Here is a 14348-nt window from a genome sequence, read left to right as displayed (position 1 = left end):
AGGAAAAGAGCCTGAACTGTGAAGAAAGCGGAAAACTCTGTAGTCATAAGCCCAGTCCTGCAGGCCACTTCATACCAGAGAGGGGGAGTGTCCATTATGCTGGATGCAGCTGTCTCTGTAAAGAAGTGTTACAAAATCATAGCAACCATATAACTCAAGAGATGTTGTGAAAAGCACATGCAAGGAAAACTCATTTGGCTTTAGCATGATAAAAATATGAGTGATTCTTTAGAGCTTTATGTGACCAATTGCCTGTGAAGCGTGTTCATTTCTTCTTTGCTAGGAAGGCGCTGCTGGGGTCAGACCACAGACCTAGGCAGCTTCTCGGAAATGTGCCTCCAGGGACAGGAACTTCAAACCAAACGCCCAACAAACAACCCATTCTGGAACAGCATTTGCAGCGAAGTGCTTAATAATACTAATAATAGTAATAAAAGTCTTCCTTGAGTAATTGGTGTCCTGCTAGCTGGGTGTTTTCCAAAATTCATTGACATGCTGTTTTCCAAGATTGATTGTGCAGGGCGAAAAGAGAGCAGTGTATCTGAAAATATCTGCGTAAATGCAATGGACAGGAATAAAGTTGGGTTAAGTTTAAATAATAAAATCTTTGTTTCTGGGAAAACATCCTGCAAAAGAGCAGAGCTGGTGTCTGGTATTGATGTAATAGGAAACTCTTGAGGCTGGTGTCATCTGAGAAGGTGTCTGGTCAGATACACGTTCCCTGGAGTTTGTAGCCTGAATGGCAGAGTGACGTGAGACCAAGAGGCCTCACACGTGACAGGGTTTTCATTGAAGCCTCGTCATTGCACCCTTTGTCCAGCCCTCAACACCACCTTTAAATTGTCGTCACTTTGGTAAGGAGAGCCTTGTAGAGAGATGGTTTATCTGTGGAGTTGCAGTCTTGTACTTCAGATGTGCAGAGGCAAGTCTGCTTCATTTGATGTGCTGTTCTCCATACAGGGGAGAGCCTGCACATTGAAAGGGAAGTGTCGTGGCTGTGCCACCATCTTTTGTCCAACAGTTTCTTCCTATGCATTGTGAGTTCTGCAGGGTAGATGTAGAAGTTTTCTTTGGTGAAGGTATATAGCCTAGACATAATCTCATCTCTGTCTGTCACTGTGGAGGCAAAGAGGGGAATGGAGTAACACTAAACCTTAAAAGGTTTCTTCATATGGAAGTCAATAAAAACAGGCTTCTTGCCAAGCTATTGAAAATATACTGTATGTTCAGCTGGAGTAGAAAAATTTTCCTGTAAAGTTTTAGAGTGCTCAAGAGATCTAAAGGAAGGGAATTGCTATTCACCTCCTATCATGTCTCCCCACTCTCTTTTTTTTTTTTTTACTGAATTACGTCTTGTGTTTTCAGAGCATTTCTTTAACTTCTTTCTGTGTTTGCCCCAAAGTTTCAGCAGATGTCAAATCACTTCACTTGGTGTTGTTATCAAAGTTAATAGCAGTGCTCTTTAATGCATTTTTTTCAAGTCATGAATGAGAACATTGCGTGATGAGACCCAGAACAGCACCCAGGGGAAGTGTGCTTGATTTAAAAAAAAAAAAAATTAAAAAAAATATAAACAGAAATAGAATTTAATTTGGTTTAATTTGCTTGTCAGTTGTAACACAGCATGGTAACACCTAGGTTGTTCCTAGCAGACACCTGTTTGGCTAATCTGCTCTTGAAGATTTCCAACGATGTCCAGTCCATATCCCTCCAACTTACTGCAACATTTCTCTGTTTCCAGTTTAGTAGTGTTGGGTTTTGATAACAACTTTCACAATACTGTCTTTCAGACAGATTTTCACTCATTCATTCTCAGTTCATTCTCAAAGATGGTTGTTAATGCAGCCTGCCAGGGATAGTTTCTGAAGTAAGCTACCCAGGTGTCATTAAAACTGGCTCATTTCCAAATGTCAGGTGTTTCTAACTATTCTCTAACTTGCTAGTTTCTATGCTACACCAATCCATTTTATATTCAGCCATAGTAATTTCACACAGTTCCCACTATTATTTTCAAGTTAGCCAGTTAGGAGGCGAAGTATGGGACCAGTCATTTTCTCTGTGTAATTTCAGTGGGTGGTGCTTTAGCTATGAAATGGTGAGCTTTTCTCTCCTTGCCCTTTAGATTTTTGACAACATTTTTTGCTGTTGCTTAGCTTTAAGTATCACTTGACCACCCATTTGGAGAGGAGACTTTTTCCCAGAAATATCCCAGAAGGCACTAGGAAACACAGTATTGTGTGTACTTACAGAAGTAACTCCGCATTTTTATTAAGGTAATTAAGAAAAGAATGCAAATCATTACAAAATATCTGGCATGCTTTGTGACAGAAAAATCTTTTTAATAATAAAAATTCTTTTTTGGGAAAAAAAGCAACCAAACAAATCAAAACCTCCTCTTATTTACTCAATGCCCACTTTCTATGTGATAGTAGAAAGCAGAATTTGAGAACCAGCCAAAAAGTAGAGTGAAGATAAAGAACATATTAATGGGGCTTTGAGGTGCCTTTAGTAAAGAACTGCCTGGCCAGAGAGATGGATCGCAGTCGTCATCTCATAGTGAAACAAATTCAAGTAAAATAGAAATAGTTTGGCTTAATAGCACCTCATTTTTTTTGGTCATTAGGTTTTCTCTGCACTGTCTGTCAAGAAAGCTGAATATCTGCTTTTGCTTTGAGTGCAGGAAAATACTTGTTAGGGCTGGTTTTATTACTTGATTTGATTTTTTTTCCCTTTCCCTGCCCTGGGTCATAAGAAAAGCAGTTTACTGAGAAAATAAACAGTAAAATGAAACACCTGTTTGAACATTTTGAAACAATTGTTACCTTTCTGTCTAAGGTGTGTTGAAACAAGGCTTGAAATGCACAGTTCAGAGAGGATCTGTGATTTCAGAGCAGCTTTGCCTTCTGGAGTCTCCTCTCTAGTGTGCATCTTCCCCTGTCCTGCCCGCATACTCTCTGTGGCACCTGCTGGAACTGGGAAGGTGGCAGTCAGGCTCTCACCAAGGGTAACTGGGCAGGCAGTGTGCTGCCATCGGGTGCAGAAAGGGTAACCAAACCTACAAAGACATCAGAAAAGGGCAAAGAGGATCTCAGAGGAGTAAAAAGAGGATGAGAACTAGCAATGCGGAGGATAAGACCGCTGTTTTTATGTATGTTGGGCTGGGGCCAGTACGTACTGAGCTGTGAAGATTTCTGGGTACTAAAGACCAGTACAAGAAAAAGTTGGTGTGTCATGAAACACTTCCAGCATGAAGATTAGATGCAAGTGTCTAACAGTTGGGGGCTAGAAAAAGTCTCTCACTAGGAGTCTCAGAGCAAAGTATTCAACTGCTCAGTGTGTATATAGGACAAATACCCAGTGTGAGTGCTTGTAGTAGGAATATTTTTAACTTTCTGCTTCAGACCACCTAGGTCTATCTTCATGAGTTTGTAAGACAGAATGATTTTTTTCTCCTTATTTGAGGACAGTTTTAGCCAAGAGATTTTATTATCAAGTATTCAGATTCGGTTTCATCCAACCAATGTTTCTAAATGTTAATTAAAATAAGTCTTTCGTTTCATAGAATTGTAGGCTGGAAAGTCTGTCGTTAATTAGAGGGTAGAAGCAAAAGCAAAAGATCACCAGTAATATCACCAGTAAACCCAATATCTGCTCAACTGGTGAGAATCAGCAGCAGAGACAGGAAGTTCTGCAGCTGGGAGTAAGACTGAGGCAAAAAGGTGGTTCCCAGAGTGAGGGAAGTCCAGGAGGAAGCAAGAGGCAGGCGGCTCCTGACTCTTGGAAGTGGCAGTTGCCATGTGGTGGCTGATGACAAGGGAAGGTCCCAGAAACAGCTACGGGAGATTTCTCTGGGTACTCAGCCTCATAAGCCAGAAGACAGAGAGGAAGAGCAGAACAAAGCTCCCATGATCCCTGAGGAAATGGTTAGAGACCTGTTTGGCTGATTAGACATTCAAAGGTCTATGGGGCCGGATGGCATCCACCTGACAGTGTTGAGGGAGTTGTCAGAAGTGCTTGCCAAAGCCTTTTCCATCATCTACCAGCAGTCCTGGCTGACTGGGGAACTTGACTGGAGGCTGGCAAACGTTATGCCAATTTACATGAAGGGCTGGAGGGAGGATCTGGGAAACTACAGACCTGTCAGTCTGACCTCAGTGCTGAGTAAAGTCATGGAACAGGTGATCTTGCATGCCATCTCACAGCACATGCAAGATAAACAGGTGATCAGGCCCAGTCAGCATGGATTTATGAAAGGCAGGTCCTGCCAAACTAACCTGATACCTTCTGCAGCAAGGTGACCTGCTTAATGGATGAAGAAAAGTCTGTGCATATAGTGTACTTGGACTTTAGTAAAGCCTTTGACACCATTTACCACAGCATTCTGCTTGAGAAACTGGCTGCTGTTGGCCTGGACAGGCACACTCTCAGCTGGGTAAAATCTGGTTGGATGGCCGGGCCCAAAGAGGAGTGGTAAATGGAGTTAAATCCAGTTGGAGACTGGTCACGAGCAGTGTTTTCCTGGGCTCAGTGCTGGGTCTGATTCTGTTCAATATCTTCATCAATGACCTGGATGAAGCGATTGAATCTACCCTTAGTCAGTTCATGGATAACACTAAGCTGGGTGGAAGTGTCGATCTGCTGGAGGGTAGGGAGGCTCTGCAAAGGGATCTGAACAGGCTGGACCGCTGGGCTGAGACCAATGGCATGAGGTTTAACAAGGCCAAGTGCCAAGTCCTGCACTTGGGACACAACATCCCCGTGTAGCACTACAGAATTGAGGAAGAGTGGCTCAAAGCTGCCTGGAGGAGAAGGACCTGGGGGTGTTGGTTGACAGCCGACTGAACATGAGCCAGCAGTGTGCCCAGGTGGCCAAGAAGGCCAATGGCATCTTGGCTTGTATCAGAAACAGTGTGGCCAGCAGGTCCAGGGAAGTGATTCTAACCCCTGTACTTGGTACTGGTGAGGCTTCACCTCAAATACTGTGTTCAATTTTGGGCCCCTCGCTACACAAAAGAAATTGAAGTCCTGAGGCGTGTCCAGAGAAGGGCAGCGAAGCTGGTGAAGGGGATGCAGAGTAAGACTTACAAGGAGCAGCTGAGGGAGCTGGAGTTGTTTAGCCTTGAGAAGACGAGGCTGAGGGGAAACTTATCACTGTCTACAGCTACCTGAAAGGAGGTTGTAGAGAGGTAGATCTTGGTCTCTTCTCCCAAGTCAGAGGTGAGGATGGGAGGAAATGGCCTCAAACTGCACCAGGGGAGGTTCAGGTTGGACATCAGGAAAAAATTTTTCACAGAAAGGGTTATTGGGCATTGTTACAGGCTGCCTGGGGAGGTGGTTGAGTCACCATCCCTGGAGGCATTTAAAACATGGGTAGATGAGGTGCTTAGGGATATTATTTAGTAGTGGGCAGGTACGGTTGGGCTTTGTGATCTCAAAGGTCTTTTCCAACCTAGTGATTGTATGATTCTGTATTTCTGTCGTGAGCTGTACATCACATAATCTAGACTGAAGGGGTCATATGAAAACTCAGATTTTTATTTGAACTAAACCACTAAAAGTTTTGAATGTCTTAATTATACGTTTCAATGTGTTTGATTGTAAGAAATACAGTTAATGTGGATTAAGAAATTGACCTATGGAACAAGTTAATACTCTGAGTAAGTTAAAGGGCAAACAGATAAATAAAACTCATAAATTAGGTAAACTGGTAAGTGTGCAGAGAGTCAGTATATTTTTTATGAAGGTATTTTTTCTTCATTGAGAATCTTTCTCTGATTTATATTCTTTATTGGTTTAGAACATACCGTTATCCTGATCTTTTGCATCTGTATTCTAGTTTTACTTTTATATATCTATTACATATGCAGAATTACCAGTAAGTTTTCAAAAACTGAACTTAGCTTTGCCAGTTTCTCTCCTAATTGTTTTAGAAATATAAAAATGGTAGGTAAAGAAATCTGAATTGTATCTTAATGAAGTTTCCAGGGTTCAATTGACTGAGTAGTAAAGCCAAATAGGTGTTTTTATGTTCCAGCTTCTCTGCTTCATTGCTTGTGGTGAGGTGGAATGAGTTAAGTGTTTGGGTTTGGGGCGAGGGGTTTTTGTATTTATGATTTAAAAAATGAGGAGTAACCAAGATGTTTTGAAAGGCAAGAAAGGAAGCAGAAAAGTCCACTTCAGAATGTTTTTAAAAAATAATGCTTACTCTACATTTTTTCATCGTAAAAATGAAAATTTTGACAGGATGACAGATGAAACCAATTGTATATACAGAGTCTCTTACATACAGTGGAAGAAATTGGAATGAGTCACTTTGTATTCCAGTGCAGACTGTTCAGTGGGTTTTTGCTATGTTAATCTCTGCACACCTCTGAAAAAGTTCCCTCTGTCAAGGCTGGTATGACTTTGCTGACCTCAGCAGTAGCAGCGTTTTTTGTTCTAGGTTGGATTCAGGCTGGGCAAGGTCGTTCTGCTAAGCTGCTAGGTTTAAAATTGTAGTCTTTAACCCCCTTCCTGTCTTTGGACCACAAACTGCTCCATGATCTGATGGCACAAAATTTCGTATTATTTCAGATGTGTAAAAATCTGTAAAATTTCTAAGGATGTCCACTGCTCGCTGGGAGGAAAAAAACCAAGGTGGGGGGTGGTGGGGGAGGAGATGTGAGAGAAAAAAGAGAGACACCCACCAAATGGAGGGGACAGAATAAACTGTGTAAACGATCCCCAAACTATTGGTTTGGACAGTCCTGTCTGGCCTGGTTACCTGCTGCCAGCCACAGGCGTCCTCTCCAACTAGCAATGGAGCCTCCCCAGTGTTTTCTGTAGTGGGAAATTTTCTGTGGTGAAAAAATGAAGTGAGGAAATTGCATAAAATAAAATGATAACTGGCACAGGGGAGCCATGAACTGATTTTGATTGAGAGTGGTTTTCCAGTTTTTTGCTTAAATAATTTTTTGTCTGGAAGCAGAGCAGAACTGATGCTCTTCTGAATACTTACTGGCACTTTCTTCTATTTTGAAGGTGCAGTTCTTAACGATTAGGGGTGCTTGATGGGGAAATTCTTGAAAGCTTTGATTTCCAGACCAGAAGACTCATCAGACATCTACTAAGCTGTTCGTTTCCTTTAGACATCAGATGATCTGAGGGATAGTATTCCAGTAAAGGTTGTATTGGTTGCTGGAAGTTTGAGACAATGACCAAGTGAAAAGAAGAAAAGGAGGCGTTTCAGAAAACACATTACATTTGGCACTAGCTGGATCTCGGCTCCCTTAGACTGCTGCTTGCGATTCCTACCAAGGGAGAACCCTGCTCCAGGAAAACAGTCAGAACTCTACATTTTCCATGTTGGCTTTCTCCATCTTCATCATTCTTTCTGCGTGATATCTGAATTGTCCAAATGGAGTGATCCTGTTAAAGTTGCTATCAAAAGGTTTTCGTACATATAAGCGTGTCACCTCTTCCCATATTCCCCAGTCATTTTTTGAAAATGTTGGGGTTCTTTTCCAGGTTTGCAGTTTTCCTTGGTTTCTGCAGTTCTGAGCTGGACACAATAATATTTGTCCTTAATCTTGATGACTGACCATATTTCTGTGTATAAACTTGGCTTACTTCAAGCAAAACCCCCACGCTTCAGTGATTCCAAGAAAAAAGAAACATAACCACAAGGTTTCCCCAAAGATTTTGCATACAGCTGATTCACTTAACCTCAAAGATAATAAATTATGGCTAAATTTGGACTGCTTCCACATATTCAGTATGTTCTGTAATAAAGCTGAATTCTTTTTTTTTTCTTTTTTTTTTTTTTTCCTAACACGCTGGAGGAGTCTGCATTCAGTCAGCTCAAATGTGCTGTTGAGCATGTTTGTGGAACTCATAATTCCACTGTTCTGAGACTTGGTTATTCTGTCTGACTGGTTTTTAATGCCTTAGACTTTAACACTGTTACAGGAAGGCAAAATAAAGCAGAAAATGTTATTTTCAAAGAATAAATACTCCTCTCCAGGAAAAAAAAAAAATCTAGAATTGCCTTGTTGGGCAACAAACAAGAGCAATGATGTCTTTAGTAAAGCTTTATTAGAGGACTTCAGAGAAGTCATCATAGTAATTTGATGGCATAAATTCCTTCAAGGTAATGGACTAGATTCTTAATGAGGAAAGATGACCTGCTTCTCTCTAGCTTTGTCATTTCTACCACAGAAAGCCTCTTGTCTTGTGAGCCTTGGTGATGTTAAACACATGCTGTCTGTGCCCTCCCATTTAACAGCTGCATAATAATGATCTTCATCTTAGATAACCTTGTCCTGTTGAACTTAAGAACAATTGTTTCAGTGTTTATGGTATTCATTCCTGCTTTCCTATTTTTACTTGGCAACTCTCCTTTTTGTATTACTTTGTCATCTCTTAGTAGCCAGTAGTTCATAGATTGGCTTTACCTTGGTATTTCTCTGTTGTTGCAGTATTTATAATGCTGAATTTTTCTTTTGTTTTTAAAGTAAGCTAGTCTGATATATATTCTCTGAAAAGTGACTCTATATGAAAGCAGCATCCTGTCTTAAGTTCATAAGACTTATAAATATCCAACTCGGGGAGTCATGCTTAATATGCTTTTCATGACCTTTTCTTGCGTTAGTAAGTTATCAACATTCCTGCGGGTTTTCTGCAGAAATATTCTGACCTAGGTGCATATTTTTCAGGATACTTCTGCATGCATTAAGGCTTTTGTAGTGTGGTTCCTGTTTTGTGTACAGAATGGAAGCAAACCCAATTCTATAATACGATGATCAGTGAGAGCATATACAGAGCTTCACAGGGTTAAGAAAGTGGCTCATGTACCCCAGAGCCTGCCTGCCCTCCTCTGTCTCAGTTGGAGCCATTTAATTATTTTGGTGTTTTTTTACTTAGGGTATGGTATGAATCATACAGCAAAAGATTTTGGTTTTATTACTGAAAACAAATACTCATTTTAAACTGGACCTCAAAAGAATTCAGACTATTGAATTGATGTGACATGCTGTGGATGCTGAGATCTGCTCTGTTTCATACGCCTGAGGAGTGGATGCTGGAGGTTGGTCAGGGGAAAGGAACTAGCTCAGTATATTGCGTTTGGGGCAGTATAAGGGAGTGGGAAATGTCTGCAGCTTTCCTTCCTCTGCTCTTCATTTGTAAGCTATTCTCACTAGGTTTTAAATCAGTACTCTTAACTTCCTTCATCACTTCTGTCTGTCTGGTAATTAATTTCTATCACCATTAGCTGTTTCTGGATTTGAGCGAGCAACTGCCATGAAAAAGACCTTTATAAAATGGACCAAAGTTGTACTGTTTGTGTTTTAAGTGGATACAGTAGTAACTACAGTGTGCTGGAGGAAAAAAAAAGTTGTATTTTGAGAGCAGAAATCCAACTTACAGGGTACATGTTCAAAGCCAGGGATATTTTGATGTAATTTAAATCACTTTAAAATGAGAAAGGAAGGAAAATGCAGTAAGCATACTAAGAACATCGGTTACTAATACGGAAAGGTAAAATTGCTTGCTACTGGCTCCTTAATTTTAAAGAATACATCAAAAAGGTTTCCACAATATCGCTCAGACACTCTTGATGCTGCTCTAGAAGATACTGCATATAACTGTAATGATATGTTTTCTTGAGAGAAGGTGGTAATTAAATCCTTCTCTACAGCAAAATGGGCCATGACAGGCCAAGTGCTAAAGATATAGTTAATATGTGTGTGGTTAATATTCCTTTTTATTTGGATAAGAATAAACTGTCTATGTTTTAGGGTGGCAAGAAAAATATGATTATTGCTGTATCCTTTTTAATATCATTTAGAAAACTCAGTTACTCTAACAAATCAGTAGTTTTCGTATTTTTATGGCATTTCTGATGAGTTAACTTGTTTAGGAAACAAAATATCTTTTTAGCAAACAGAATTTGTTTTAGCATGGATCAAAATAAAGCAATTTTCCTGACACACAAGAATTGTTTTTATCAAAAACAGTGACTGTCTTTCAGCTTAATTAATTGCAAAGAGGAGAAAGTTGCTATGAACTACGTAGTAACAGCCTGATCCTACAATAAAGTTAAATCCTGACTGAGTGTGGAAAGAGAGGCCCTAACAGAGCTTTCTTTGCTCCCCTCCCAGGTGTAACTCTGGGTTTTCCTGAAATGCTTCTTTTCAAGCCCATCTCACTGTATATGGAGTAGCTACTTCAGTGGAAAGCAATGTACAACTTTGTTAACTGTTGGAACTGAATTACTTCCCTGACAATTAGATTCATATCAGAGGAATGGGTAATAGAAATTATCTTGAATGTAGGGAATCAGCCGTATTATGTATGGCATTAAAATAATCAATTGAGTTGTTTGAAGGATGGGTATGTGTCAAATGTATAGAAAGATGGATTTCTGGTGTGCATCAGAAGATGGGCTTGTGATTTAAGGTGACCATCAAAAAGTTGCTCTTCAGGCTTTTGTAGTTGTGTATTGCAACATCAAGGTACACACATCTGTGAAAGAACAAGCTTGAGGTATTGGGACTTACCTTTAGGTGAGTTGGAAATCTTTTGGCTCAAGTTTTCATAACTTCATAATGTATGCTAGAATGGTATAGAAAAAATAGAAAGCAAAATATTTCTACAAACTAATCCTGACTCTTTATTGTATGTGGATATTCATCACACTCTCACACACAAACTTCTCCTTGTCTACTGGATCCAGAAGTCTGTTTTTCTTCTGGCACTACAAAAAGCTATGTGACATGGTGTTCGTTTGGCCAGATTGACAAGAGAACAGCTTTTTGGTGCCACATTGCCTACATTGCCTCAGAGGCTGTATCTGCTGCCCATCCAACACTCCAGGAAAGTCCTCTTCCATGTGATGTTTGGATAACTAGCAGGCTCTTGTAAAAATCTTCTCATACTCTGTGCTGATGTCAGGTTAGGGCAGGGGCAGTTTTGCTCTCTTTAGTATGAGGAAGACTGAGAGGAGAGGCAAGTGTGGCCCAAGAGGAACTTTTAGACTTGCTGCAAGGTTTCGTCTTCACAGAATCACAGAATCACCAGGTTGGAAAAGTTTTTCCATGAAAAACTTTTTCCTGATGTCAAGCCTGAACCTCCCCTGGCGGAACTTGAGGCCATTCCCTCTTGTCCTGTCCCCTGTCACTTGGGAGAAGAGGCCAGATCCCTCCTCTCTACAACCTTCTTTCAGGCAGTTGTAGAGAGCAATGAGGTCTCCCCTCAGCCTCCTCTTCTCCAGGCTAAACAACCCCAGCTTTCTCAGCTGCTCCTTGTAGGACTTGTTCTCCAGCCCCTCACCATCTCTGTTGCTCTTCTCTGGACTCTTTCCAGAGCCTCAACATCCTTCTTGTGGTGAGGGGCCCAGAACTGAACACAGGATTCGAGGAGCGGTCTCACCAGTGCCAAGTACAGAGGGAGAATAACCTCCCTGGACCTGCTGGTCACGCCGTTTCTGATACAAGCCAAGATGCCATTGGCCTTCTTGGCCACCTGGGCACACTGCTGGCTCATGTTCAGTCGACAGTCAACCAACACTCCCAGGTGCTTCTCCTCCAGGCAGCTTTGAGCCACTCTTCCTCAATTCTGTAGTGCTACACGGGGATGTTGTGTCCCAAGTGCAGGACTTGGCACTTGGCCTTGTTAAACCTCATGCCATTGGTCTCAGCCCAGCAGTCCAGCCTGTTCACATCCCTTTGCAGGGATTTGCACTTCTGCATCTTCTACTGGGACATGTTGGGAAAGCTCCTGATTAATCCTCTGTGAAAAGGATTCATGGAGGACAGTTGAAGGGAGAACAGCCTATAGGGGTATGCCAGAAGGTGTATTTTATATAACAGTGTATCCTTGTAAGTAATGGTTAAAATATCTGAAATTGTTGCCTTTTATTGTACCTAGCTAAGAAGGGAACATTAAAAAATTTTAGAGGCTTTTCTTTTTTTTTTTTTTTTATGAAACTCATTGTCTGAATTATAAAGCATCTTGAAAAGGCAGGTGGAATTGCATCAGAATACAATTCCCATTCAATCCGGGAACAAAAAAGTACCTTGTTGGTTGGGGAAAATCCATGTTAGAAGAGAGATAAGTGAATGGTTGTCAACTCCAGATCAAAATCTGATGAAGGACTTTGATGCTTCATTATTTAAGAATTTTTTTTGAGTTTAACTGTGCTTGCTTGCTTAAAATACACAAGGATACAGCTGACATGTTTTGTCATGCAAATAGTTGAATGCTGTCATTATTTAATTAAAGCTGCCTTGGCCCATTTATTTTTTTTTTTGCTAAAGTGACAATGTGCATCTAATATTTTATCACAAATGAAGCGAAAACAAATTAGGGTTTTTTTTTCTTGTTAACAAAAAAATAAAGCAAAGGGTAGTTGTTTTTCTTGAAATATTTGACACCGCAGAACCAGTGGGATGCAGATACACTAGTTCCATGGATTGACAAGTTTTGAAGTTGCATTGGAAGACTTTTGTTTATCTCCATCCTTCTTCTTTTTGTAGGAAATTCCACTTATTTGGATGACCATGGACCACCCCCTCAAAAGGTGAGCTGTTGTCATTTTGCATTTGCTTTCTTCCTGCTTTTTTTTTGGTTTAGTTTTTAATTAATTGTATGTTTATTGTGTGCAAAGCAACTCTGCTGAGTTTATATGAACAGCAATTGGCCTTTCAGACCTTCCTCCCCCTCCCCCCCCCCAAGTCTTTTCAAACTTTTGTAAGTAATTTGGGTTAAAACTCTGTGTGATTAAACTAATGGAATTTTCTTCATTCAGTCAAGGGGAGGCAGGATTTTAGTGATGTTTTGTCTGTCTGCACATTCATGCAAAACCAAAACTTGTCTCCCTTTGACAAGCTTCCTTTAATGGTTTGGACATTTCACCAATTGTTGCAATCATTGTTTTTCTTGTGAAGTATTTGCTTGCAAATGGAAACAGTCAGCTCCTGGTGAACTACTTTCTTTAGCTCTCATAGGAAAAAACTATCCATACTAGGGGCAGGTTGAACCTCTCTAACTGGTTTATTTTCTCAGTCAATACAGTTACGGCATTGCAAGTATTGAGAGGGCAGCCTGACACTGCAGTTGGAGATTAATAAGGGAAGTAAATTATAGAATCATAGAATGGTTTGGGTTGGAAGGAACCTTATAAAGATCATCTAGTTCCAACCCTGCTCATGTTGAGCTTCTCAATGAGCACCCCCAAGTCCTTCTCCGCAGGGCTGCTCTCGATCATGTAGTTGCCCAGCCTATATGAAAACCATAGATTGCCCTGCCCCAGGTGGTAGGACCTTGCACTTGGCCTTGTTGAACCTCATGAGGTTCACACTGGCCCACTTCTTCAGCTTCTCCACATCCCTCTGGATGACATCTCATCATTCTGGTGTGACAACTGCACCACTCATTTTGGAGTGGCTTGAAGATGGCCTTTTTGCTGTCAGCAGTTCCTAGAGCATGGGCTCTGCTGTAGATTCAATGCTTTCAAGCAGAGCAGTATGATACATCTAATCAATGTACATAATGAACCGTTTTATAGGGGTAGGGTACACCGTTCCCATCAAGTATGACTGTGCAGCATTGACTTTTCCCTCTCTGTCATCATGGCACCTCATAACGTTTCAGGCGAGGACCAGCATCACGATGTTATTTTCAAGAGGAGAAAGTAGAAGCAGGCATTTAGGGTCTCTTTTTAAATTTTCTTTTGGTTTACCCTGTGTTGGTTTATTCTTTAAAAGATGATTTGATATTATTTTGTGTCTGTCTTTCTAGACAAGAAAGCTGTTGTAACTCCTTTATTACAGTAGCTGTTAATAATGAAAACAAACAACAAAACCAGAAAAGCCCAACAGTTCTCTTACCGCGTTCTGGTTTATCCAGACTCACTTTATTTCTATAGCTACAGTGTAGTATCTTATTTAGGTATTTGGATAGAATAAATCTGCTTGGTTTTGAAATCTTTATGCTGTGCAGTTGCAGCACTTGAAGGTACAGCTTTTCTGGAAGTTTCCTTTCCAAATTATGCACAGTTCTTGCTCGTATTTGTAAAACGTCGAAGCAGAAGCAAGGTGGGAGTTTCTGTGATTATGTATATAATAATAATTTGCAATAGGCTAATTTCTGTCATATAGCCTATGGCTTACTTTAATCAAACTTATATCTTGAATGCTTTGGATGGCCCTGTTGGTCTTTTGAGTAGAAATTTTAGCTATTTTAAGAACTCTCCAGAAAATAGTGAGATTTCATGGTCAGTTAAAGACAAAAAGTGGAGTCTGCTGATGAAAGGGTCATTTTATTTTCCAGTGCTGCAGGATTCCTGCTGGGCTGGTACAGGTGTTTGC

General features: G+C 40.6%; 1 protein-coding gene across 1 annotated transcript in view; it reads left to right on the top strand.

Annotated features, from left to right (window-relative positions):
- UST (uronyl 2-sulfotransferase) overlaps positions 1-14348 on the top strand; it is a 165985-nt gene that overhangs the window by 50718 nt on the left and 100919 nt on the right. Inside the window, exon 2 of the mRNA XM_069852158.1 lies at positions 12516-12559. Within this exon, the coding sequence (XP_069708259.1) occupies positions 12516-12559 (44 nt within the window). The remainder of the gene's footprint in view (positions 1-12515; positions 12560-14348) is intronic.

This window comes from Phaenicophaeus curvirostris, chromosome 2 (assembly GCF_032191515.1).
Source record: "Phaenicophaeus curvirostris isolate KB17595 chromosome 2, BPBGC_Pcur_1.0, whole genome shotgun sequence".
Taxonomy (NCBI): domain Eukaryota; kingdom Metazoa; phylum Chordata; class Aves; order Cuculiformes; family Cuculidae; genus Phaenicophaeus; species Phaenicophaeus curvirostris.
Note: the sequence above shows the minus strand (reverse complement) of the source record. Positions and strands in the feature narration are given on the sequence as shown.